The sequence below is a fragment of the Hippocampus bargibanti genome, linkage group LG13 (assembly GCF_051943395.1).
Source record: "Hippocampus bargibanti isolate YZ-2025 linkage group LG13, ASM5194339v1, whole genome shotgun sequence".
Classification (NCBI taxonomy): Eukaryota; Metazoa; Chordata; class Actinopteri; order Syngnathiformes; family Syngnathidae; genus Hippocampus; species Hippocampus bargibanti.
In genome coordinates, this window is record NC_142746.1 from 22,284,220 (window position 1) to 22,312,012 (window position 27,793).

Below are 27,793 nucleotides of genomic sequence, written 5' to 3' on the forward strand. Positions count from 1 at the left end.
CAATATTCTGCGGGTCCTCGAATTGGAGTGACAATGACAAAAACCCTGGCACTAAAGTGGACACATTTTTGCATTTCGTCTGGCAATGAATGAGTTCATCTTATTTTTTTTTTCATCATTATGAATGAAATTGACCTTTTAACCTGAGGGTCCCTCAGCAAAAGTCTCCATGTCACATTCTGGTTTAAAAAAAGTGTAGGGGTCACCTTGTGATGAGGTCTCTTTTCGTATCTTGCTAGCACTTGTCCTTTGGCGTGGCCTGTGACAACAGAGCATTGGGTGACAATCTGATGGTGGATGCAGCCTTCCGTCATTCACTGTGGAGTGTTGCCCCCGTCTGCTCCGCAAGCGGACTTGCGCAAGGCAAACCTTTTCTCTCATTTGCAACCGTTGCCGCATTAAAACATGCATGAGGCGTGATAGGATGTCTTACTTGAGCGGGGATATTACAGTGATACCTTGGCTTACGAACTTAATTGGTTCCCAGACAGAGTGTGTAAGGCGAAAAGTGTGTATCCCAAAAATTTATTTCCCACAGGTAAGCATTAAAATGAGAATAATCCGTTCCCAGGTCCCCATAAAATATGTCAGCTGCCATTTTCTTGTTAGAACAGACTCGTTCTTGAACGACACATCACTCATTGTGGCGTGTGTATCCCGAAAAAATAGTTTGTATGCCAAGGTAAAATGTTCATAAATTTAACGTTCGTAAACTGAACAGTTAGTAAGCCAAGGCGTTCGTAAAGCGAGGAATCACTGTATCTTCTGCTTGCAAATGTATCACTAGGATACCTGAGGGGCGGCGACACGCTCAGGCTTCTCCACAGCCACACCGATGCATGTCTGACTATTCCGACAGGAGAACAAGACGAAGAGCTGCAAAGGTCAGTTGCAAAGGTCATGTCATCCCGACCAATAACCCCTCCTCACCGTCTCACCTACCTTTCTGTGTAAAAAAAATATCTATGTATCTATCTAGAATAATGCAGTATGAAATTGGATCAGTGTGCAGACAGGCCCGCTCTCTCTGGAGGCTGGAGATTTTGCGTGTGGTGTAAGTATAAAACGAGGCCCGCGCGTATCAAATTGTGTTGGTCTCCGTTCCAGACTGGGATTGGTGACAGACGGATTTGTCACTTCAACCAATTGGAAATTCCATGGGGCAGTTGAGGCCCTTTTTTTTAACACGCAGTAACCTGGATGATTACAGTCTCGCAACATTCATTTCCCACAGGAAACCATTAAAATGAGAATAATCCGTTCCCAGGTCCCCATAAAACATCATTTGCTACTAAATAAACAAAACTACACAAAAATGCACATTATTTTATGTACAATAAATGTGCTATTGTATTGTAATTAAAGAAATAAACTGTACTGTATAATAAAGTCGTTTTATTTACCTTTGTGATGCTCGTTGATGGCTTGATGGAATGGACGAGGAAGGAAGGAGGGAGTTACCGTTTGGAAGGAGAGTCACCTTCCATAAGAACTGTCCCCTGCTTGCAGCTTTTCATGAATCCAAATAATTAAAAATAATTACAATAAAGTGAGCGTTGCAAGTAAATAAAACAGAAAAATGTTTTCATTGTTTATTTATACATTAAATAAAAAAAAAAAAGTTTTGTTTTTTACATTTTCTTTTGTTTCACCTTACAAATGAACTTTCTGTATTGTGTCAATAGTTACTTTATAAAGTGAATATTGTGAGTGTTGTTGTCAAAATCGGGAGTCTCCCGACCAAATCGTGAGACTTAACATGTATGGACTACATAAACATTTAATTCAGCGTAAGAAATATTAGACTCTCTTGTTTCATCAGAAAAAAAGGGTTAATTCCTAAGTTATATGGATCTGGAGTTATCTGAGCTTGAAATGGGGGATGGCTGAAAATCAAGTAAAATCTTTGTCAGTGTAAATATGAGTATGGATATTGTTGGAGGCCAAATTAGTAAATACAGATGTAATCAGTACTTTATTCTGATGTGTGGTAGCATGTTTTCATGGTGCTAAACAAATTAGCTTACCGTGCGCCATCTTGAATATTTTTTTTGTTTGTTTTTATTTTATTTTCCAAACAAAACTCTCAAATTGACCACAGTTGACGGATTGGAGAAAACTGCAAAGTCTTTGGAAAGTCCTTTGGATGTTATCATGATTTTATTAATAATAATAATAATAATAATAATAATAATAATAATAATAATACATTAGATTTCTAAGCGCCTTTCAAAACTCTCAAGGTCACTTTACACTCTCAGGATAAGTTTTTCTGTGGGTGAGCAGCGGCAACCACACGCACCAGCGTTCACTCAACCCGGAAGTAACTCAAATAGATAGAAAGCTAGCAAGCTAATACATAGCTAATGGATAGTAAGCCAGCTAGCTGGATAGATAACTTGTTTGTAAATTTTGGAGCGTCTGTATCAATTTTTGAAAAATCATTGCAGGCTTAAAAAATGGTTTTGATAATGAATTTTGACAAATGTGCGTCCTTTAAGGTGGAGTGGCAGACACACAAGCTGGGGGGAACCCTTCCGACTGTGTCACGTGACAACCGGACGCTATTTGGGCCTGACGGACGAACGAGGGCTTCACTTGGTGGATCGGGACAAGGCGGACATCGTTGCAACCTCTTTTTGCTTCCGTTCTGCGAAGGTGAAGTTTTTCGATGGAGAAACTATCAAGCTGTATTTTACATCTTCTTTGGCGGCCATTTTATTGAAAATAAACACATTTTATTATGAGCTATCTAGCTAGCTATAGCTAGCTACTTACTTCCTGTGACTATAAAGTGACATTGAGAGTTATGAAATGCGCTCAAAACTGAAATTTATTATTGTTGTTATTAGTAGCTATCTATTAGCTAGCTAGCTTGGCTAGCTTTCTATCTATTTGAGTTACTTCCGGGTTGAGTGAACGCTGGCGCGTGTGGCTGCCGCTGCTCACCCACTGAAAAACTTCTCCTGTGACTGTAAAGTGACCTTGAGAATTTTGAAAGGTGCTTATAAATGAAATGTATTATTATTATTATTATTATTCTAAAATGGTTACAATGAATGACGGGTTCCTTATTTTCCTTGATATACGTTGCAGCGAGGTTCGATTGTATATACAGGTTACATCCGACTCACGACCGGCTCGACTTAAGACCACCTGCACTTACGACCACGACCTCCAGACCCTATTTAAAAAAAATACTTCTACGCCTGGCACCGCAACGTGCTAGCAGGCCGGCAGAATTGAATGTTGATATAGTCCTAAAATTCAATATTCTGTGAGTCCTGGAAATTTGAGTGACAATGACAAAAACCCTGGCATTAGAGTGGATACATTTTTGAACATCGTCTGGCAATGAATGAGTTAATTGGCGGCCATTTTATTAAAAATGGTTGCAGATGAAGGTTTTTGCTGACGTATGGTGTAATGAGGTTCAACTGTATCAATATTTTTGAACTAACTGATCAGTTGATTAAAGGGGCTGAATTGTACAAAGACATACTGTATGTACTGTAACTGTCTTTAGGAAAAACTGGAGTCTGGACTAAAGACTGGTGCGGACGGCATGGGATCCCCGGAGATCAAATACGGAGACTCGGTTTGTTACCTTCAGCATGTGGACTCTGGCCTGTGGCTCACCTACCAAGCGACCGATAGCAAGTCTGCTTGTATGGGAGGAGCCCGGAGAAAGGTAAAATGACACTTTTCAAATTGTCTGTAAAAGCAGCTTATTTCTGTTGGCTGTCTTTTCAAAGTGACTTAAAGGACAAGCGACACCATTTTTTGATTTTTGTTTCCTAACTGACATCAGAAAAACGTTTTATAGCATCTTAAATACCCAAAACACGCAGGCTGATATTTTTAGTCAAATGCAAAACACCAATAAAAATGAGTTAAAGTGTCCTAAAACTGCCATAAATTGAGCTTGGAACTGGTGAGATTCAAAAAATCCCGCCCCCTTGTTCGTGACGTCACGCCAGGATACTCCTTCACAAACTGCCTTGCTCCAGAATCAAAACAATGGCTTCCGAATTCAGGGAGACGATGCTTTCTTGTTACTCATCCAGTTATGAATTTGATTCAAATAGTTCTGAAGAGGAAAGCATAAATGTTTGCAATTGATTAAAGAAGTCCTTCCGTATCAATTCGAGCCGTCTGGACTCCAATGTGGCATTTGATGGGAATTTGTGTTAACTAGTGTCAAATAGTAGTCTTGGTGCAACACACACCGATTCACCATCGCATTATTTATGTTTTCCTTCTAATTACAAAGTACCCAAAATGCATTGTGTGTCGCATTCTTGGTCAGTGGCGTTCCTCCGTGACGTCACAACAAGTCTTCCTGACGTCAAAACAAGACTTCCTGAATATTCAGCGCTAGTCTTAAAATGTAAACTATAGCTATGTGCGCTGAAATCTTTGTCAAATGTGCTCAGTAGAAGTCATTTCAAGTGATTTTACAAATTATGGACGCAACTTGTCCGAAGGTGTCGGTTGTCCTTTAAATACTTAAAAAATCCCCATTTTTTTTCCAGGCTATCTTGCACAGTGAAGGTCACATGGATGACGGCTTGACGCTGTCTCGGTCTCAGAAGGAAGAATCTCACACTGCCAGCCTCATACGAACCGCGACGCTCCTCTTCACGACTTTCGTCAGGTAGGGATGCGTTTCAGGACTCATTCACTGCCAGACAATGTGTAATAATGTGTCCACTCCAGTGCCAAGGTTTTTGTCATTCTCACTAGAATTTGAGGACTCACTGAATATTGAGTTTTAGGACTACATAAATATTCAATTCAGCGTAAGAAACCTTAGAAAAAAACAGTTAATTCCTAAGTTATATGGTTCTGGAGTTATCTGAGCTAGAAATGGGAGCGGCTATACAAAATACAATACAGTACATTGATTGCGCTTCAAATATAATGTATTATTATTATTATTATATAAATGGACAAAAAGCAAATTCTGTCTTTTTGTGGAAGGAAAAAAAACATTACCAAAGGTCTGACCAGTGCTTTATCAGCACCCCTCGCAAGAAAAAACAAAATGAACAAATTCGAGAATGGCGCTCATTATCACACTTTTCAGTTTTCCAAATAAATTCGGGAATTGCAGCGAATGAGTAAAAAAAAATAATAATAATAAACGTTTATCACCATATTCCCAAATATCAATAATTTCACCATCTTTTTTTTTCTCCTGACTTTTCCTGCAGGAAACTTGCTTCCTGTAACTTCCCTTCCGTGGTTTTCCCAGTGAGCGATGTGACATGCAGCCTCCAAGACCTAATCCGCTTTTTCCAGCCGCCACCGGAAAACTACGAAGCTCCACAAAACAGCCCAACTGTGTTAAAAAATCGACAGAACATGTTTCAAGAAGAGGTAAAAACTTTTTTTTTTATGTATGTATGTATGTTTTTTATGCATTTTTAATGTATGTTTGTGCTTCTCTCAGGGAGTGATTGACTTGGTATTGGAGTGTATTGATCATCTGCACGCTTCCCATCTTGCTGAGGCGGCGCCAAACCATGCTGGAGGAAACTGGGAACTCATCCTGGGGCATTTATACCAACTTCTGGGTTAGTCTTAGTTAGTCTCGCAGTGGAGAAATGTACATTTTCACAGCAGCAAAGTGATGAAAGGAAGAGGAAAGATTAGGAAGAAGTAGAAAACAAAATACAAGCAGCTGCTGGAAAGGGAGCCACTCTCGTGGCGCCATCTTGTAGTCAAAAGAACGGAAAAAAACAACAAAATAACGACATCACAAAGATAGTCATTCAATTGGCTACCTAGCTAGCTATCTATTTGCTATCTATTAGCTGTCTTGCTGGCTATTCACTATCTATCTGGCAAGCTATGTAGCTGGCTAGCTATTAGCTATATATTAGCTAGCTTCCTATCTATTTGAGTTACTTCCGGGTTGAGTGAACGCTGACGCGTGTGGCTGCCGCTGCTCACCCACAGAAAAAAATTCTCCCGTGACTGAAAAGTGACCTTGAGAGTTTTGAAAGGCGCTTATTAATGAATTTTGGATATTGGATTGGATTGGATATGCCTTTATTAGTCTCACAGTGGAGAAATTGACATTTCATTTTATTATTATTGTTATTATTATTTCTTCTTTCCTTTCTTCTTGCGCCTCATCGAAATAAATCTGGCACTTTAAGAGCTATTGGGATTCTCTAAATGTTTTCGATAAATATATGCAGGGTCTGATTTTCATATTTTATATTTATATATTCTATTTATATTAGTTTTATTTTTTGGGGTTCAGCCTCGCTTATTAGGAGAAACCGTGCAAACTGCGGCCATTTCTCCGGATCCCTCGATTGGCTCATTAGCAGATTGGAGCGACTGGAGGCTTCTTCTGGTGCGTTCCAGGAATTAAAATCTCTCCATTTTTTGATATGCCGGACACAAGGCGATACTCAATAATTCATATTTCATATTTACCTCCCATGTCACGTTGTAGGGGTTTTGGAAGTTCTCCACTGCGTTTTGGTGGAAAGTTCCCAAGCTCTGAATGCCATCAAAGAAAAACACATCCGATCCATCATCGCTTTTCTAGACAAGCACGGGCGCAACCACAAGGTATCACTCACCTGACTGATATTTTTTCATATTTTTAAAGTGTTTTGTGATTTTGACGCAGGTGCTGGAGGTGCTTTGTTCTTTGTGCGTGTGCCACGGCGTCGCGGTGCGTGCCAATCAGAACTTCATCTGTGAAAATCTGCTGCCCGAAAGAGACTTGTTGCTGCAAAGTCGTCTGGTTAATCAGGTCACCAGGTACTTGTGTGTGTGTGTGTGTGTGTGTGTGTTTGTATGACTAGTCTTGTGAGGACCGCTAACATTTTATAGCATATGTAGTGAGGACATTTTTGACAAGTGAGGACCTTTTGGACGGTCCTCACAAGTTTTTCATTCTAAAGGCTTCTAGAGGGTCTATATATGTATCTGGTAAAGTTTCAGAGAGGTCCTCACAAATTCACCCAAAATGATTTTTTTTGCGTGTATTTTCATTTCACTCGGACACACACTTTTTACTCACTGTGTGAGTTTATGTGTGTGTGTGTGTGTGTGTGTGTGTGTGTGTGTGTGTGTGTGTGTGTGTGTGTGTGTGTGTGTGTGTGTGTGTGTGTGTGTGTGCGTGGTTAATGAAAGGAAAAAGTTTATACCACAAAAAGTAAAATGACATTTTAACCAAATTTACCACAGGGGTGAGGACTTTGAATGTAGCCATCAAGTTGCATCAAGTGTACAGATGGCTTGTGCTCACTGCTGCGTTCTTGACCAATCATGTGGCTTTAACCGAAGACTGGGGGCGGAGAATAGAGGACAAAAACAGTTTGATGCCATTTTGTTGTTAGAAGAACGGGTTCGTTCGCGAACGACACATCACTCATTGAGGCAGCTCCGCGTACGAAAAAAGTTCGTATGCCAAGGTAAAGTTTGTTTGGCAAGGTAAAAGTTTCATAAATGTAACGTTGGTAAACCGAAAATTTCGTAAGCCGAGGGGTTCGTAAACCGAGGTGTCACGTGACGCTTGGAGTGATATTTGTTTTCATCTTATGATCCTTGAAGTTTTCTATATTGACGTGCGATGATACTTCAGCGTTCTGGCTACTTTGGTACTTGTGCTTTCTCTGCTTGCTCTTCAGTTAATGATGAATTCACTTGTCAGTGTCTTGGTCTCTTTAAATTTAGAATGGTTCCTACGCGGATGTCTCCTCCGATGGCATTTTTTTTTTATTGGGTGGGAGGTAGAAGTTGCTCAGCGGAGTGAATATTAATCATTGCGTTCTCCCTGTTTGACTTGCTCTTTTTCTTTCTGTGGTTTGACTGACTGATTGTAGCACTGTCATCTTTTTAGACGTTTCCTTTCTTCACCCCCTTTTTTAAAATTTTTTTACTTTGCCGCAGGCTTTTTATTGTTGGGGTTGTCGTTCCATCTGTCCTCCCATTTTTTTTAATTCATTTTTTTATCCTCCGGAAGCGCCTGAAGGAAATGTCGTAAAATTCAAAGCATTCCTTAGGCGCCAAACGACGGCTTGATTAGTAGTTAATGATGCAGAGATACAGTCGGCGTGTGATTCATGAAACATCCATCCATCCATCCATCCATGCATCTAGCTAGTTAGTTAACTAGGTAGCTGGATACCTAGCAGACTAGTTAGGTTTGTACTTAGTTAGCCTATCCATCCAACCATCCATCTATCCATCCATCTGGCGAGTTGGTTAACGAGATAGCTCGCTAGCTAGCTGAATAGTTAGGTGGCTACTTATCTAGCTAGCTAGCTTGCTTATCTGTCCATCCATCCAAATTTCCAAACTAATCACTTAGCTAAACTAATCAGGCTTTAACGTCCCGGTAATCAATTTGACCTTTGAATTTTGAGTGTAAAAAGCACCTTTCTTGCGACTGAAATGCCTTTTAGTAAGGCCAGACTTTCCCCTCCTTTGTCACAGACAAAATGCTTTGAGGAGGATGGCAACCAGCTTCCAATTTGGTCCTTCCTCACTGCCCCCTTTTTATTGCCTTTCCCTCACATGCAGCCACAACCCCCCTCAGGCTTTATTGTTTATTTTCCCCTCCTCACCTGCTGCTTGCCAATCCTCCGAAACATCACCCACCCAAACCTCTTTTATCCCCCCCCCCCCTCCCCCTCTGAAGCCATTTTGTTTTCTGTCACCTCCACTTCAAGCTTGAGCAAAACACCTCATCGGTGTGTTTACATCAACGTAGCGATTTGACTTCCTGCCCATTCGTTCTACAACTCCATCTTGAACCTGAAGTCCTTTCGAGCGGTGTGTCGTATGAAAACTGACATTTGTTCTCAAGTAGGGGTACGTGACGAGCATTCACTGTGTTCATATACGGTGATAGCTCAGCTTACGAACTTAATTGGTTCCCAGAAAGTGTGTGTAAGGTGAAAAGTGTGTCTTCCAAACATTCATTTCCCATAGGAAACCATTAAAAATGTGAATAATCCGTTCCCAGGTCCCCATAAAATGTCATTATCTACTAAATAAGCCTTAAAACTACACAAAATATACCTTATTTTATGTATAATAAATATGCTATTTTATAGTCAGTAAAGAAATAAACTGTACTGTATAATAAAGTTGTTTTATTGACCTTTGTGATGTTCGTTGATGTAGTTGCCTCTGGATGCTATCCGAGTGAAGTTGCCGTGCTTTGTCGGCGAGAATACCCTCACACATACTGTCTCCTGCTAGCTGCTTTTCATTAATCCAAATGAACATACGTTATTCAACCTCTTCTATTGCCTGAGACCGTTGCTTAGACAACACAGAAACACCCTTAGCCACACGTAGCATTGGTCGACTTAGCGTACTGGTACTGGGACGCTAAGTCACGTGGTTTTTGATGATCTCCTTCTTGTGCTCGACCGTAATTTTCTTTAATGTCTTCTTTGGCTTGACACTAGCATGTGTTGGGGTCTTTTCCAGTCCCATAATAGCAAAAGTACTCCACTCAATAACAAACCACATCTGCACAAAAAAAAAAAAGGATTTGGAAAACTAATCCGTCAGCCACCGTAGCGCTGTTTGACCGCCAATGTTTTTATCAAATCCAAATCATGCTGAATAAATGTGAATAAATCTAATTTATGTCTAATAATCTGCTTCTAAACCCCAAAGCGTGAGGCCCAACGTCTTCCTATCCCTGGGGGAAGATTCGACGCAACCCCGTCGCTGGTACTACGAGCTGGTCGTGGATCACGTGGATCACTTCCTGACGGCGGAGCCCACCCACCTACGAGTCGGATGGGCGCTCACCGACGGCTACCAGCCCAAGCCCACCGGAGGGGAGGGCTGGGGGGGCAACGGCGTGGGGGATGACCTCTGCTCCTTTGGCTTTGACGGGCTTCACTTATGGTCAGGTGGGATCATAGAAGAGCTTACACACAATGGGGGCTCAATGGAGATCAAACTACCGTATTTTCCGGTGTATAAGGCACACCCAAAAGCCTTGATAAAACCCAATAATAATAATAATAATAATAATAATACATTTCATTTCTAAGCACCTTTCAAAACTCGCAAGGTCACTTTACTCTTAACTCATTCATGGCCATATTCAGGAAATGAAAAGCAGGATGTCGAACGCCATTCCTGGATTTGTACACATTTTTTTTCTTGTGAGGGGTGCCGATAAAGCGCTGGTCAATCCTCTGGCAATGTTTTTTTCTGCAATGTTTTTTTCTGCCACGAGGGGGCAGCATTTGCCTTTTGCCTTTTTTTAAAGCGCTATATACTTAAATATGTATAATAATAATAATAATAATTGGATTGGATTTGCCTTTATTAGTTTCGCAGTGGAGAAATTTACATTTCACAGCAGCAAAGTTAATACTACTACTACTACTACTACTACTAATAATAATAATAATAAATAATAATCGATTTCATTTATAAGCGCCTTTCAAAAATTTCAAGGTCACTTTCCAGTCACTGGATAGGTTTTGCTGTGGGTGAGCAGCGGCAGCCACATGCGCCAGCGTTCACTCAACCCGGAAAAAATAGACAGAAAGCTAGCTAGCCAGCATCTCACTCTCACACAGCAATCGACCGTGTGATGGCGCCATAGGGGGAGGAGTTTGCGTGTCATTTCGCCTCCGAGTCTCTATTCAACATTTTGAATGGATTTCAACTTACGACCATTTCGACTTACGACAGTTTGGTCGGAACGGAACTCGGTCGCAAGTCGGATGTTATGGAAAATATGGTAATGTTTTTCTTTTCCAGCGCAAGGTCGTACGATGACATTGGAATGATATTAAAATGATTTTTGCCATTAATCAATACGATGACTCAATGCATTTATTGACATTGTATCCGCATCAACTATTCAGCTTGCAGCGCTAGCTTTGCTCTCCTGCATCCGATGAATCATGTCTGCTCTCTTCTCTCCGTTCAGGTTGCGTGGGTCGCAGAGTGCGCTCGCCCTTCCCTCACCTGTTGACCGCCGAAGACGTGGTCAGCTGCTGCTTGGACCTCAGCGCACCCTGCATCTCATTTCGGGTCAACGGTCTTCCCGTTCAGGGCATGTTAGAAAACTTTTGCGTCGATGGATTTCTTCATCCCGTTGTCAGCTTCTCACCCGGCGTCAAGTTCGTATTGTTCAACGTACATCTTGTCATTGAAACTTTCCCCATATGACATTGAAATCATTTTCTTTCTGTCAACAAGGTTTCGTTTTTTGTTTGGAGGCGAAGAAGGCGACTTCCGATTCCTTCCGCCGCACGGTTTTGTCGCATGTTCTGAAGCTCTCCTCCCGAAAGTTAAGTTGGAGGTCGAACGTTGCCATGAGTACCTCTTGGATCACGGAGATGGAAAACGGGAGCTTATGGGCCCGTTTGAGCCCAGCACTGCCGTTACTTTTACCCCCTCGCCAGTAGATATCAGCAAGGTAAAGTTCGACAGATGCATTTCTTTATGTGCGCAAACATAAATTGAAATTTAACTCATTCACTGCCAGACAAGGTCCAAAATAATAGTAATAATAATAATAATAATAATAATAATAATCATCATCATCAATAATAATCATAATAATAATAATAATAGTATAATGTAAATAAAGCGGAATCTAATACAAATACAATAATAATAAAAAAAAAATTAAAGTAAAAGTAATAATATGAAACAAGAAAAATAGAAAAAAAGAAAAATAAGAAAAAAAATAAAAAAATCTAAATCAAAATAAAAATAAAATTAAAATATTTCATTTATAAGCGCCTTTCAAGACTCTCAAGGACACTTTACAGTCATTTTTTTGTTTTTGTCATCGCCACTCGAATTCCAGGACCCACAGAATATTGAGTTTTAGGACTACATAAACATTCAATGCAGCGCAAGAAACCTTAGACTCTCCTCTTTCATCAGGAAAAAAACGAGTTAACTCTGGAGTTACCTGAGCTTGAAATGGGGGCGGTTCTACAAAATACAATACATATTGATTTATATAGCGCTTTAACAACAGCTGATGCTGTAACAAAGTGCTAACATGGACAAAAGGCAGAGAAAAACATTGCCAGAGGTCTGACCACCGCATTATCGGCACCCCCCCACAAAAAAAACAAAAACAAACAAACAAAACCTGAAAAACTTCGGGAGTGGCGCTCCACGTCATGCTTGTCAATTCCCAAATGAATTCGGAATGGCAGCGAATGAGTTGACATTCAATGTTTTATTAATATTTTTTTTGATAATACCATTCCTGAATTATATCTATTTTTTAACCGGTTATGTGTTGCCTTAATAGGTGGAATTACCTCTTCAGTTAGAAGATATCCGAGATAAAATGGCTGAGAACAGCCATGAACTCTGGGTAATGGAACGGGTTGGTCTTGGATGGTCTCAAGGAAACGTAAGAAACCGAGCGCACAACAAATATTCCTTCAGCTACTTCATCAAAAAGTAAAAAATGCCTTTCGGTGTAAAAAAAATGACAACACGATATTTCAGGAGCGAGATGAAGGAAAGCTACTAGATCCTTGTCTGGTGGAGTTCTCCAAACTACCCGATCAGGAAAGGAACCAGAACCTCCAGGCGGCTCAGGACATACTCAGGTGTGTTCTCTTCACGTCATATTTTTCATTGATAGAAATATGCAAATATGATATCTATTAGCTAGCTGGCTAGCTCTCTCGCTGGCGATCTATTAGTTATTTATTAGCTAACTAATCTTGCTATCTAGCTGGCTACCCATCTGGCTATCTATTGCCTATCTATTAGCTAGCTGGCTAGCTCTCTCGCTGGTGATCTATTAGTTATTTATTAGCTAGCTAATCTTGCTATCTAGCTGGCTACCTACCTTGCTACATATCTATTTGATATGTATTTGCTATCAAGCTATCTAGCTGGCTACCTAACCAGCTATCTATTTGGTATCTAGCTAGCGATCTGTTAGTTATCCATTAGCTAGCTAGCTAGCTCTCTATCTATTTGAGTTACTTCCAGGTTGAGTGAACGCTGCCGCGTGTGGCTTCCGCTGCTCAACCACAAAAAACGTGTTCCGTGACTGTAAAGTGACCTTGAGAGCTTTGAAAGGTGCTTATAAATGAAATGTATTATTATTATTATAAATAACAATTTCTGGACACATTCTCCATTTTCTGAAGGACTCTTCTTGCTCTTGGTTTCCGCATTGGCATAAAAGAAGGATCTACAGTGAAGAGCGTGCACTTTATGAGACTCTCCAACAGGTACGCTTCATTCAAGCTTGGATCTTTTTCAATTTATTCGGGTCGATAAAGCCAAGCTATTTATTGAGAGTAGATGCAAATTTAAGTGATACATTAGTAAAACATAGGTTTCCTTGATTAGAATACCACGTCCCTGGGCGTTCTAAGCCTGAACAGCTGTAAGCAATAAAACATTTTCTCTTCCATGAACTGATAAATTCTTAACCTGGCTTAAGAGCTCTTCCTGTGAAGGAGTTTCAAGTCGTAAATTGCTTCGGTGATAAAGGAGTTTCCCAAGTCCTAAATTCTGTCCAAGGCCAGATCTCCTAGACGAAGATGACAGTTGAACTTGCTGTGTCTGTTGACCTCAGATTGACCCCAGGCTGTCTGTGCTTCAATTGTGTATTAAGTCACAAGTGTTGACTAGGCATACAACAGCATGAAACTTTTAAATATGATCACTTCTTATTCTGTCTAATCTCTATCACTGTGCCACTCAAATTTTTACTTCCTACACAAAAGTAAACGATTGACTTTATGACAACTCGTTTTATTTTGGCGGGACGGAAATTTTCAAAGCTAAAATATATACTCTGACTCACTAAAAGTAGATACCGCCATCTTTTTGGTTCTCCGTGTTCTCCAGGTATGAGCAGCCAGGTGGCTACACACCGGCCCCGATAGATATCAGCGGCATTTTTCTCAGCGCCGCCCATGAGGATGCGCTCAACTTGCTGGCAGAGAACCAACACAACGTTCGGACCAGAGAGCGTATCAAGCAGGGATGGACGTACGGCGTTCAACAGGTTTTGGCCGAGTCCTCATCGCATTTTCACAGCAGTCGCTATTCTCCGCCCTTGATACGGTTGACTATTTTTTGGGCTTGAAATTTAGGATGGCAAATCAAAACGGAGTCCAGATCTTGTGCCCTTCAGCCTGCTTGATGAGAAGAGGAGAACGATGGGACAAAAGCCAGTCAAGGAGGCTATTTGCACCTTGCTAGCTTACGGTTATAGTTTGGAGAACCTTCACCCGGGAAATAGTAGGTCTCAAAGCTATTGCGGCCCAGATTAAATGCTGTATTTTCTGGTGTATAAGGCGCACCCAAAAGCTTTGATTTTCTTCAAAAGATGGCCCTGCGCCTTATAATGCGCTGCGCCCTATGTATCATAGAAGAAGTAGTGGGCAAACCCAGCCTCGACTGTAGCGCCTTAAAATGTGGTCTGCCTTATAAAACTTTGAGATATTAATATCTTATATTTGGAATATATAGATTGTTTTTTTACATATTTTTTTTTATTCAATGAAGGTGCGCCTTATATATGGGAAAAGTTTGAAAATACACCATTCATTGCCTTATATGTGGAAAACGTTGATACATTTAGATATTATATTTAGAAAACTTTTTCCATTCATTGAAGGTGTGCCTTATCCAGTGAACAATACGATAATAGTTGATGGATGTTACAGCAATAAGTACCGTATTTTCCGGCGTATAAGGCGCATCCAAAAGCTTTGATTTTCTTCAAAAGATGACCCTGCGCCTTATATGCCGGTGCGCCTTATATAACGGTGTGCCTTATATGTGGAACAAGTGTCAAACTACACCATTCATTGGGGTGCGCCTTATACTCCGGGAAATACGGTAGATTGTTTCCAAATATCCACACGAGTAAACTAACAAGGCTTTTTCTTCATTGTTATGATTCAATCACCAAATGGCCTATTTTCTAAGGTTTCCTTTGGTCTCCATTCCTTGCAGTCACCTTATCAAACGGCCGCTTCTTCTCCCGAGAAAAGTACAGAGTGTTCCGAGCAGATAAATCTTTTGCCGTGACACGAGGGAAGTGGTACTTTGAATGCGAACTCGTCACCGCCGGGAAAATTCGAGTCGGCTGGGCCAGGCCCGCCTGCAACCCCGAGAATGAACTGGGTTCGGACGACCAGGCCTTTGTGTTTGATGGATTTCAGGTGATCATTCTTTGGAGGTCTTAAAGGACAACTGACACCATTTTTTGTTGCCTAACTGACTTCAACAAAAATGTTTTATAGCATCGAAAATAGCCAAAACACGCAGGCTGATATTTTGAGTCAAATGCTAAACAGCAATAAAAATGTGTCCCAAAACTGCCACAAAATGAGGTCGAAAGTGGGCAGATTCAGAAAGTCCCGCCCTCTTGTTCATGATGTCACACCAGGATCCTCCTTCACAAACTGCCGTGCTCCAGAATCAAAACAATGGCTTCAGATTGGCAGATGCTTTCTTGTTACTCATCCAGTTATGAATATGATTCAAATAGTTCTGAAGAGGAAAGCATACATGTTTGACAATCGATTCAAGAAGTCCTTCTGTCTGACTCCAATGTAGCGCCCAGAAAATGCACAAGATGGCGCACAAGCTCCGCTGTAAATGGGCTGATTTGTCCGCTGGGAATTTGTGTCAACGATTCACCATCGCATTATTTATGTCGTTTTCATTGTAATTTCGCCATCAACACAGTATTTTCAGATTAGAAAAAGTACCCAAAATGCATTGTGTGTCGCGTTCTCGGTCAGGGGCGTTCCCTCGTCACTGGAATCTTTTGTCAAATGCGCTCAGTAGAAGTCATTTGAAGTCATTTTACAAATTATGGACGTGATGTGACAATTGTCCTTGAAAAGTGTCATATGGATTTTTTTTTCATCATCACTCCGTCATAAAAATATCAATGACTTCTTTTTCTTTTTGCCTCCATCTCTCCTGATTCTTCCAGGCTCGTTGGTACCATGGAGGTGGGGAACCTCTGGGACGTTCCTGGCAGCAGGCGGATGTGGTGGGTTGCTTGCTGGACGTGACCCAAAGCACCATGATGGTTACGCTCAACGGAGAGTTGCTTTTTAATGACCAAGGATCCGAGCTGGCGGCGAAGAACTTTGACATCAGAGATGGTGTTTTCTTAAAAAAAATATTTATTACCCATCAGGATTAGAAATACGTGATTGTCATATTTGTTTTGCTTTCCTGACATTGTAGGTTTGCTCCCCGTGGTCAGCGTGGGTGTAAATCAGGTGGTGAGGTTGAACCTGGGCCGCCGCGAGGGCTCCTTGCGCTACTTGAGCGCGTGTGGTGGACAGGAGGGTTATGAGCCTTTTGCTATCAATATGTCTGGAGATCCGTCCTTGTGGATGAGTTGGAAACAAGCTCACTTTCAATCCATACGCTGCGACGATACCACCTCTCAGGTTTGGATGTACTGTTTGTATTCAAAATCGTACAGTGATACCTTGGTTTACGAACCCCTTGGCTTACGAACTTTTCGGTTTACGAACGTTAAATTTATGAAAATGTTACCTTGGCATACAAACTATTTTTTGGCATACACACGGATCTGCCACAATGAGTGATGTGTCGTTCGCGAACGAGCCCGTTCTAACAGAAAATGGCAGCCGACTCATTTTTGTCCTCTATTCCCTGCCCCCCAGTCTTCGGTTAAAGCCACGTGATTGGTCAAGAACGCAGCAGTGAGGGGGCGGGGGTTATACATTAAAGAGACAGACAGACGACAGAGGGAGAGGGAGAAAATGGATAGAAAACTGTGTAATTTACACTTGCAAATTTCCCCATTGTGAGATGAATAAAGGTTTTCTGATTCTGATTCAAAAAGCTATCAACCCAGCTAAGTAGAACACAATTGATGAGGAACAAGGTAAAATTATGGCAGAGAGTGCACCTACAAGGGATCGTTCCTCAAGATGGTGAAAGAAGGCTACGTTCCTCATCGAGTCTTTAATGCTGATGAAACTGGCCACGCCATTCCATCAAGCCATCAACGACCACCACAAAGGTCAATAAAATGACTTTATTCTATAGTACAGTGTATTTCTTTGATTATAATACCGTAGCACATTCATTATACATAAAATATGGTATTTTTTGTATAGTTTTAAGGCTTAGAAAATTAGAAAATTATGTTTTATGAGGACCTGGGAACGGATTGTTCTCATTTTAACAGTTTCCTATGGGAAATTAATTTTTGGGATTCACACTTTTTGCCTTACACACTGTCTGAGAACCAATTAAGTTTGTAAGCCAAGGTATCACTGTACTTAGTTTGATTTCATACTTGAAGGATGTTGAAAAATCAAATTTCCATACCATAATCCACAACCCAAGTTTTCAACCTGCCTGCCCCAGTTTTTCCTCATCATTGCTATGTGGACAAGATTGACCTTCTCCATCCCGATTGACCTTCTCCATCTCATTCAAGGTGATTCGAGTGATTGGCTCCAACGATTCTTTATCAAGCCTGAGGGTCTCGCGTCGCTCGTCGTCACACCACGGGGAAAGCCACAAAATGGCCTTTTACCGTCTCGGCATGTCCATCCAGTGCGCCGCTGTCCTCAGCAGCCCCGTGGGAGGCGTTCGCCCTGTGGCCTCCAGCTCTTTTTCTCCAGGTTTGGCGTCGCATGAGATAGGATCCTCAAATTACCTCACAGAGGATCAATCGGCGAGAAAATTGATGGATGGACGGACAGACAGATAGTGAAAGTGTTTGTGGACTTATTTCAGATACCCACATTTGATTATTTATAATAATAATAATAATAAATGTCATTTATATGCACCTTTCAAAACTCTCAAGGTCACTTTACAGTCACGGGATAATAACTTTTTTTTCTTCTAATAGATAGCCAGCCAGCTAGATAGCTAGCTAGCTAGCTAGCTAGCTAGACAGCCAATAGATAACTGATAGATTGCTAGCTCGGCAGCGCGATAGCCAATAGATAGCTAATAGATAGCCAGCTAGCTCGGCAGCTAATATTTACTCTTCATTACCTCACGACCTTGGAAGAACCTCTGCGCTGATGCTTTCCCCGTGGGGGGTCTGGGTGCAATTAATTTGTGTGGTCCTCTCAGGGAGGAAAGAGGTGGAGGAGATGGACTCTGACTTTGAAGTGTTGATGAAGTCAGCCCACGGCTTCGCTAGCTCCAGAGATGAACTTGAATACAAGGATCACGGTCAAGACAAAACGTCGAGGCTAAAACAACGGTAGGTTGTGGAGAAAATGCGGCTTGCGGTCAGGTGATATGTATCAAGTGTTTCATGCTGATGAAAGCGGCCACTCCTTTCCATCAAGCCATCAACGACCATCACAAAGGTCAATAAAACAACTTTATTATATAGTACAGTTTATTCCTTTCAGTATAATACCATAGCGCATTTATTATACATAAAATAAGGTCTATTTTGTTTCGTTTTAAGGCTTAGAGTGTAGAAAATGATGTTTTATGGGGACCTGGGAACGGATTATTATCATTTTAATGGTTTCCTATGGGAAATTAATTTTTGGGATACACACTTTTCGCCTTACACACTCTGTCTGGGAAGCAACGAAGTTCGTAAGCCAAGGTCTCAGTGTATTTGTTTTTGAAAGGTTTATGTTGAAACGAAGCAAAGCAGGCCTGGTTAGCAGCAACTCTTCAGCTCGACTCCTGGAGGACGTCGTGGTTGCGAAAGATAACGCTGATCACCTCACCCAGACAACCCGAGTAAGACCCCCAATCGTCTCATCTCGCAATAATCAGTAGAATGACTCTTCCAGTGAGTTCAAGCACTTATGTTAATTTTTTGGGGAACTGCTTTCCACTTTTTCTTCCTTCAGTATTACTACTCGGTGAGAATTCTTCCAAACCAGGAACCTTTCAACGTGTGGGTCGGTTGGGTCACCCCCGATTTCCATCCAAATGACACGTTTGACAGCGACGATAACCTCACCGTGACTGTCACCCTCGGAGACGATAGTGGCAAAGTCCAAGAAAGGTTAGTGTTTTTTTGAAATGCAAGAACTTTTAAAGGACAACCGACACCTCTGGATATGTTGCGCCCATAATTTGGAAAATGACTTCTACTGAGCGTATTTGACAAAGATTCCAGCGCATATCGCTAGATTTTACCTTTTAAGACTTGCACTGAATATTCAGGAAGTCGATGCCCTAAGTGACGTCACGGAGGGAACGCCCCTGACCGAGAAAGCGACACACAATGCATTTTGGGTACTTTTTTTCATCTGAAAACACAGCCATTTGCGGTAACACGCATCAAGAAGGTGTAAGTTGACACAAATTCCCAGCGGACAAATCAGCCCATTTCATATACTGGACGAAATGCAGCTTGTGCGCCATCTTGTGCATTATCCGCGCGCATTTTTTTCTAATAGATCCAGCCAGCTGAATAGCTAGATAGCTAGCCAGCTAGCAAGACAGCCGATAGACAGAAATTTCCAACGAAGCTTGTGCGCCATCTTGTGCATTTTCTTGGTGCTACATCGGACTCCGGACGGCTGGAATTGATACGGAAGGACTTCTTTAATCGATGGCAAACATTTATACTTTCCTCTTCAGAACTATTTGAATCATATTCATAACTGGATGAGTAACAAGAAAGCATCTTTTTCCGAATCGGGACTCTCTGAAGCCATTGTTTTGATTCTGGAGCAAGGCAGTTTGTGAAGGAGTATCCTGGCGTGATGTCACCAACAAGGGGGCGGGACTTTCTGAATCTGACCAGTTCCGACTTCATTTTGTGGCAGTTTTGGGACACTTCAACTTATTTTCATTGGTGTTTTGCATTGGACTAAAAATATCAGCCTGCGTGTTTTGGCTATTTTAGATCAGAGGTCCCCAACCCTCGGGCCGCGGGTTGTAATAATTTACATAATTTCCGTTTGAAAAAATACACAATGGATTGACGTTTTATTCTTATATATAAAAGAAAGAAAAAAAAAAACAGTTTCCATGCCTGTCGTATCATTTTATTTTGTTTGCATTTATCCGTCGGTCCGTGAAAATATTGTCTGATATGAAACCGGTCCGTGGCGCCAAAACTGATGTCAGTTAGGAACCAAAGAAACGGTTTGGGTTGTCCTTGAATCACCGGGCTGCCATTTTTTTTTCCCACCGTTCTCCACCTTTCAGTCAAAGCTACTTTCAGGCCGCCTCGTAATAAGAGTTTTGTGTCGACACGTCACAGCGTGAAGAGGAGTAACTGTTACATGGTGTGCGCCGGCGAGGCGACGGGTTTGTCTCGGAGCCGGAGGAGCGCCGGCTTGGAAATTGGTTGCTTGATCGACGCCGCCGCTGGGCTGCTAACGTTTACCTCCAGTGGCGTTGAGATGTCCACCTTCTATCAAGTACGCCGCACTGCAAAACTATTATTACTTTTTTTGGCTCCGAAAATGGAGTCGGAGTTTGATTTGGATAGCTCGCATATTTCCAAGGAATCACAGTGAGCAAAATGTTGTTTCATTTTCAGGTGGAGGCCAACACAAAGCTGTTTCCCGCTGTATTCGTCAAGCCCACCACCAGCAAAATGTTTCAATTTGAACTGGGGCGCATTAAGGTACACCACTTCTTATCCACAAACAAATGGACAGCTACAATTTACTTTCATATTTTGCCACAAAATGATTCCATTTGTTTTATTTCATTTCATTCATCTCGACTCTCCTCCCAGAACGCGATGCCGCTCTCAGCCGGCTCGATTGGCAGCCTGAGAACGACTTTGGCCCCTGAATGCCCGCCCAGGTTTCAAGTGCAACAAGTGTGCGCGGTGTCCTGGACGCGAGTGCCCGACGGTTCTCTGAAAGTGACGCTGGACCGTCCCGATGAGCATCACGGATGGCGAGTCCAAAGCCTTGAGCCGCGTCAGGTCATGACCCTTCAAATCCCCGATGAGAGCAGGTCTGACCGGCAACAAACACAATTCAATTTCCATTCAACTGTTTTATATATATTATAGGATTCATCATTTTTGCGAGCAGCGTCTCTCATTCAAAGACTGTGGCTCTTTGCTCTTTTTTTTCTTTCTTTTGCAGCCATTTGAAATTGGTTTCATCCTTCCAGCATTGGACAATTGGCAAATAATAATAATAATAATAATAATTATTATTATTATTATTACTATTACTATTTAGATAATAATTTAAATAATAATAATTTAAATCATAATATAATTTTAATAATAATAATAATAATTTAAATCTAAATAATTTAAATCATAATATAATTTAAGTCATAATATTTATTTAAATATTATTATTATTAATGTATTATTATTTAAATACAAATAATAATTTTAACAATAATAATTTTAATAATAATAATTTTAATAATAATAATAATAATAATAAAAGTAAATAACTAAACAATGAGTCGGTCCTTCTAACTAGTCCATCTCAAGAAAGAGTCTTGCAGCAGAAAATGTTGCTCTGCACTCGAACACGGAAGGAAGCCGAAAAACTCCCACAAAGAGACGCACGCACATTGTTGGCAGCCCCTGGTGATACGTTACAAAAGCAGACATTTATAGTTGTTTTTTTTGCGTGCTTTTTATAATATTTTGTTGATATTTTCAGGCAGGCACCCAAGTTAATTTTCTGTGTTATGTTCAGTGAGTTTGTTGCAGAGGAATCACAAAGCAAGTCTTTGTTCATTTATTGATGTCACAGTTGTCGAATATTTCATATGCCTCACTAAAAACTATTAAGCATTGTGTTCAAAGAGCGCTCTGCCATTCTATTTGACATTATGCCACCCCCCTCACCCCCTCCAAAAAATAAAATAAAAATCTGTTTATTTCTGTGGAAGTTCATGCCTGAATAGGAAACTGTTTAGAAGCTTCTGTTTGGTTTTCGGCTAAATAGATGGATGGATAGATGAATAAATAAATAAACAAATAAATAAATACATTGATAAATAAATTAATGGGTAAATAATAAATAAATAGGTCTATGAATAAATAAATAAATAAAAATACATAAATATGTGAATAAATAACTAAATAAATCCATCAAATACATTACAATGAAAGACAAAATCATTTATTTTTATTTAAAAAAAGGTGATTGACAAAGAGACTTTCTTTTTAAATTCAACCAACGATATGATTGATTTTTGTTTGAAGTTGCCATCACTCGACCTTAACCGTCACACCAATAATGCCATCAAACGCAGATCCGTGGACATTTTGGAGCTTTCCGAGCTGGATGACCTCTTGACCTTTGAGTACCACACCCTCCTCCTCTACTGCGCTTTATGCGCCCTGGGCAACGCCAGAGTGTGCCACGCGATCTGCAGCCACGTGGATCAGTCCCAGTTCTTTCACGCCATCCAGAATCAACACCTGCCCGGCCCGCTTCGCTCTGCCTTTTATCAGCTTCTTGTTCAGGTAGACACAGCTCATGTTTTTTGTCCTCGGATGGGGTTGTCATTTTATTTGATTCAACTTGTAGTCAACTTTTGCCCACTTTTCCACCTTCAATTCAACAATCAGCGCTGGTACATGTTGACATGATGATTACGCACATTTCTGGAATGTTCCAACACATGCTTGCTGAATATATTTGGCATTTGTTCTATTTCTGTCATTGCATTTGCTCTTTCTTTTTGTCTTTTGTATCGTTACATTCCGAGTCTCAAAGGACAAGCGACACCATTTTTTTGGTTCCTAACTGACATCAGAACAACGTTTGATAGCATCTAAAATATCCAAAACACACAGGCTGATATTTTTAGTTAAATGCATAACATCAATAAAAATGAGTGAAAGTGTCCCAAAACTGAGCTTGAAACTGGCGAGATTCAGAAAGTCCCGCCCCCTTGTTCGTGACATCACACCAGGACGTCTTGTCTTGCTCGAGAATCAAAACAATGGCTTCAGCTTCAGATTGGGAGAAGATGCTTTCTTGTTACTCATCCAGTTATGAATATGATTCATATAGTTGTGAAGAGGAAAGCATAAATGTTTGCAATCGATGAAAGAAGTCCTTCCGTATCAATTGGAGCCGTCTGGACTCCAATGTAGCGCCCAGAAAATGCACAAGATGGCACACCAGCTCCGTTGGAAATGGCTTGATATGTCCGCTGGGAAAGTAAAATCTAGCTAAATGCGGTGGATTCTTTGTAAAATGCGCTCAGTAGAAGTCATTTGAAGTCATTTTACAAAATTATGGACGCAACTTGTCCGCAGGTGTCGCTTGTCCTTTAAGATTGAATGACTGTGTCTTAGCTATTAGCTACCTATTAGGTAGCTAGCTAGCTTACTATCTATTTGAGTTACTTCCGCGTTGAGTGAACGCTAGCCTGTGACTGTAAAGTGACCTTGTGAGTTTTGAAAGGCGCTTATAAATGAAATGTATTATTATTATTATTATTATGATATATTTTTGAAAGGTTCATCTCAGCAGCCACGCCGCGGCTCGTCTCATGATGAACCACGAATACATCGTCCCGATGTCAGACCAAACCAGAGACATCACCCTCTATCCAATCAACGACGCCGATGAAGCAACACGTCCACTTCCTGTCCGCATCCCGAGTATTAACGGAAGCACTTCCCTGAAAGCGCAAATGCGTTTTTCCAGGCCTTGTTTCGTCAACACGGATGTGATGGGACGGGAAGTCACCAGCGCCGACAGTCCCGAAATCCCTTTGGAGATTCTGAAGCGTCTCACAGTCGAGATGCTTCGTGAAGCGGTTTGGGCAGTGCATCGGGGTGTCAGGGACCCTGTAGGTGGCAGTGCGGAGCTTCTGTTGGTTCCGCTTCTTAAGTTGTTTCACACGCTTTTGGTGATGGGGGTACTGACTGATGAGGATCTGGCTAAAGTACTCACATTAATAGAACCCGGAGTTTTCACGACAGAAGTGGAAGAGAAAGAAAATAGACGTGAGCTGGGAAATCACTTCAATGGACCCGAACAAGGACTGTTGCAAATGAAACTTCCAGAACCAGTCAAACTTGAGGTGAATGTTTCATATTTTTTATTATTATTATTATTATTATTATTATTATTATTGTTATTATTACTATTATTATTATTATTATTGTATTTTGTGCAGCTGCCCCCATTTCATGCTCCGTTAACTCCAGAGCCATATAACTTAGGAATTAACTTTTTTTCCTGATGAAAGAAGAAAGTCTAACGTTTCTAACGCTGAATTGAATGCTTATGTGTTCCTAAAATTAGTATTTTCTACAGCTGCCCCCATTTCATGCTCAGATAACTTCAGACACATATAACTTAGGAATTAACTTTTTAAAGATTTCAGATGGGAAATTATTGTTTTTTCGCCTCACACACACTTTCTGGGTACCAATTCAGTTTGTAATCCAAAGAAATCACTGTATTTCTCTCTCGATTTCTCCAGCTGTGCAAGGTTCTGACCTACCTGTGCGACATGCAGGCGCGCCACAGGGTGGAAGCGGTGGTGGCCTTCTCGGACAACTTTGTGGGCAAATTACAGGACAACCAGCATTTGCGTTATAAGCAAGTCATGCAGGCGCTCAACATGTCCGCCGCCCTCACAGCCCGCAAGACCAAAGAGTTCCGTTCACCTCCGCAAGAGCAGGTTACCGTTTACTTGTTTGGAATTCAGCGCGCGGTTAAAATGGCATCTTTTGCAAGTAATGGCCGCCACATTGAAAGAATTGATAGATTCAACTGTGGCGCTTCAAATTGAGGATGTCGGTCCATTTGTGGTCCACTGGGTGGTTTTTTTTTTTTTTTTTTGGTTCCACTTGAATGAAAGTGATAAATCTCCATTTATTTGTTTATTTAATGATTTGTTCATTTATTTATGTATTTATTTGCTTATTTATGTAGTTATTTTTATTACATACATACATACTTTCACATATTTATTATTATATATTCATTTGTTAAATCCTATTTTTATTAATTAATAATGCAAGTGATAAATCTCCATTTATTTATTTATTTGCTTACTTATGTGGTTATTTTTTATTAATGTATTTGTTCATTAAAGTGTTTATTTAATTAATGATTTATTTAGTTATTTAATTACTTATTTGTTCATTAATTGGTTTAATTCTATTTTTCTTAATTAATAATGAAAGTGATAAATCTCCATTTATTTATTTATTCTTCCATTTTTTATTTATTTCTTTGTTTATTTGTTCATTAATTTATGTATTTATTTGCTCATTTATGTAGTTATTTTTAATTTATGTATTTCTTCATGTATTTATAATGAAAGTGATGAATCCCCATTTATTTATGTATTTGTCTATTTAGTTATTTAATTAATGATTTGTTATTCATTTAATTCTATTTTTCTTAATCAATAATGAAAGTGATAAATCTCCATTTATTTATTTATTCGTTTTTTTTGTTCATTAATTTCTGTATTTATTTGCTTATTTATGTCGTTTTTGTATGTATTTGTTATTGTATTTATTTATGTATTTTTTGGCGTCTAGAAAGAAATCATAATGCTTGTTTCTCCCCTCTTTGTTTGCCACAACAGATCAACATGCTTCTAAGCTTCAAAGATGGCGAGCGTCAGGCTGGACACAGTCCGTGTCCAGCAGAAACCCAACAGCTCCTCAAAGACTTCCACCAGCTGCTCAATGGCCACTGCGGTGGGTTCTTCCCGTTCTCCTCTCCGCCGCCGCATTCGTGCTCGCCCTCACCGACCGAGTCCGTAAAACTCAGTGAGCCGAGAAGAAGCTCTGGGAAAAAAAAAGCGCTTTGTGTGATTATCTGCCCCTGAGCTTGCTTTTATTTGACTGCTTTTTGAACAGGCATCGAATCGGACGCCATCTCGGGCGAGGCCAATCCCGCTGAGATCTTGCTAAAAGATCAACTTTTCAGCCTGGGAGAGAGAATTCTACGACTAAAATGGACGATGACACAAGAGAACCATAACGAACCGCTAACTCCTAGTAAGTATGCCATACAGGTATAGTGATACCTCGGCTTACCGATGCTTTAGCTAACAAACTTTTCGCCTTACGAACGTTAAATTCGCGAGAATATAATCTTGGCATACAAAGTAGTTTTTCGGGAAACACACGGAGCGCCACAATGGGTGATGTGTCGTTCGCGAACGAGCCAGTTCTTGGAGCTCCTGAAATGGCAGCCGGCTTTTTTCCCCCTCTATTCCCCGCCCCCAGTCTTCGGTTAAAGCCGCACGTGATTGGTCAAGATCCGTGGTAGAGGAGGGAGGGGACACACGCAGCGGGGGAGGGGGGGGGGTACAGAAACACACACACACACACACACACACACACACACACACACACACACACACACACACACACACACACACACGAAAGGGGGACAACAGAGCTTGAAACAAAAAAACAAAAGTGAAAAAAAAAAAAAAGTGAAATAATGAGAAAATCGATAGAAAACAGTGAAATTTGGACTTGTTTCAAATTTATTGATAGTACAAAGGCATACCACATTTATTATACATAAATATTGTGTGTCGTTTTAAGGCCTATAAAATTACAAAGTAGAAAATTATGTTTTATGGGGACCTGGGAACAGATTATTCTCATTTTAATGGTTTCCAGTAGGAAATTAATGTTTGGAATCCACACTTTTTGCCTTAAACACACTTTCTGGGAACCAATTAAGTTCGTAAACCAAGATGATCAAATTGAGGCTGTCGGTTCATTGAATGAAGCTCCTCAACCTACTTCAAATTGATCCCTTGCAACACAAAATCCCTATTTTGGTGTGAAAGAAGCTCCTCAACTTATTTCAAATTGATCCCTTGCAACGCCAAATCTATTTTTTGGTATGAATGAAGCTCCTCAACTTACTTCAAGTTGATCCCATGCCACCACCAGATAACACCAAAAGCGCTACTTTGAGTTTTTCAGAAAAAAAAACCCGGTTTTTGAATTCCGATCCCCGATTTGTCCCCCGTACAGAGTCCCTCAAGTTGTTAATCTCGGAAACACTTCTCCGCTGGACACAAGAAAGCGAGATGAAGGATCCCATCCTGGTCAGGGCCGTGTTCTCCTTGCTGCAGCGCCAGTATCAAGGCCTCGCAGGGCAAATGGCGAGCCCTCTTTCCAAAACGTACACAATTAGCCTAGCTTCCGTGGACGACACCATGACGCTGCTGTCCTCCCTGGGACAAATCCGTTCCTTACTTAGCGTTCGGATGGGGAATGAGGAGGAAAAACTGATGATCAGAAGATTGGGGTAAGGGACAAATGATGCTTTTTAAACTCAATTATGGACTGGATTTTATATTTTTTATTGATGTACTAGTCAAATCTGGATTTTCCACCATAATCCGTTCCAGAAACCTTTTTTTGAAAACCGATTTCTTCAATAACCCAAAAAAAAAATCCCATTATAATCAATGTAATTTACTCATTCACTGCCACACAATAGTCAAAACTGTGTATTAGCTATCTATTCGCTAGCTAATAGCTATCTATTTGCTAGGTATTGGCTATCTATTCACTAGCTATTAGCTATCTATTCGCTAGCTGTTAGCTATCTATTCACTAGCTATCTTGCTATCTATTGGAGTTACTTCTGGGTCGAGTGAATGCTGGCGCGTGCGGCTGCCACTGCTCACCCGCAGAAAATGTTATCCTGTGACTGTAAAGTGACCTTGACAGTTTTGAAAGGCACTTAGAAGGGAAGGGAAAAAAACATTGCCAGAATTCTGACCAGCGCTTTATCGGCACCCCCCCCCGCAAGAAAAAACAAAACTCGGACAAATTTGGGAATGGTGCTCCACGTCACGCCTTTCAATTCCCGAATAAATTCGGGAA

General features: G+C 40.7%; 1 protein-coding gene across 1 annotated transcript in view; it reads left to right on the forward strand.

The window, feature by feature from the left end:
* Nucleotides 1-27,793, forward strand: part of ryr2b (ryanodine receptor 2b (cardiac)) — a 74,042-nt gene that overhangs the window by 5,797 nt on the left and 40,452 nt on the right. Inside the window, exons 7-41 of the mRNA XM_089012623.1 lie at nucleotides 240-363; nucleotides 788-884; nucleotides 980-1,054; nucleotides 2,502-2,658; nucleotides 3,527-3,691; nucleotides 4,536-4,657; nucleotides 5,217-5,382; nucleotides 5,456-5,579; nucleotides 6,275-6,370; nucleotides 6,473-6,591; nucleotides 6,653-6,786; nucleotides 9,664-9,905; nucleotides 10,943-11,135; nucleotides 11,215-11,434; nucleotides 12,290-12,394; nucleotides 12,493-12,596; nucleotides 13,149-13,232; nucleotides 13,858-14,017; nucleotides 14,106-14,253; nucleotides 14,974-15,182; nucleotides 15,965-16,139; nucleotides 16,225-16,433; nucleotides 17,459-17,645; nucleotides 18,109-18,241; nucleotides 18,627-18,741; nucleotides 18,855-19,012; nucleotides 20,222-20,381; nucleotides 20,504-20,590; nucleotides 20,705-20,931; nucleotides 22,204-22,417; nucleotides 23,422-23,991; nucleotides 24,397-24,597; nucleotides 25,516-25,630; nucleotides 25,793-25,933; nucleotides 26,933-27,209. Of these exons, the coding sequence (XP_088868749.1) occupies nucleotides 240-363; nucleotides 788-884; nucleotides 980-1,054; nucleotides 2,502-2,658; nucleotides 3,527-3,691; nucleotides 4,536-4,657; nucleotides 5,217-5,382; nucleotides 5,456-5,579; nucleotides 6,275-6,370; nucleotides 6,473-6,591; nucleotides 6,653-6,786; nucleotides 9,664-9,905; nucleotides 10,943-11,135; nucleotides 11,215-11,434; nucleotides 12,290-12,394; nucleotides 12,493-12,596; nucleotides 13,149-13,232; nucleotides 13,858-14,017; nucleotides 14,106-14,253; nucleotides 14,974-15,182; nucleotides 15,965-16,139; nucleotides 16,225-16,433; nucleotides 17,459-17,645; nucleotides 18,109-18,241; nucleotides 18,627-18,741; nucleotides 18,855-19,012; nucleotides 20,222-20,381; nucleotides 20,504-20,590; nucleotides 20,705-20,931; nucleotides 22,204-22,417; nucleotides 23,422-23,991; nucleotides 24,397-24,597; nucleotides 25,516-25,630; nucleotides 25,793-25,933; nucleotides 26,933-27,209 (5,813 nt within the window). The remainder of the gene's footprint in view (nucleotides 1-239; nucleotides 364-787; nucleotides 885-979; nucleotides 1,055-2,501; nucleotides 2,659-3,526; nucleotides 3,692-4,535; nucleotides 4,658-5,216; nucleotides 5,383-5,455; nucleotides 5,580-6,274; nucleotides 6,371-6,472; nucleotides 6,592-6,652; nucleotides 6,787-9,663; nucleotides 9,906-10,942; nucleotides 11,136-11,214; nucleotides 11,435-12,289; nucleotides 12,395-12,492; nucleotides 12,597-13,148; nucleotides 13,233-13,857; nucleotides 14,018-14,105; nucleotides 14,254-14,973; nucleotides 15,183-15,964; nucleotides 16,140-16,224; nucleotides 16,434-17,458; nucleotides 17,646-18,108; nucleotides 18,242-18,626; nucleotides 18,742-18,854; nucleotides 19,013-20,221; nucleotides 20,382-20,503; nucleotides 20,591-20,704; nucleotides 20,932-22,203; nucleotides 22,418-23,421; nucleotides 23,992-24,396; nucleotides 24,598-25,515; nucleotides 25,631-25,792; nucleotides 25,934-26,932; nucleotides 27,210-27,793) is intronic.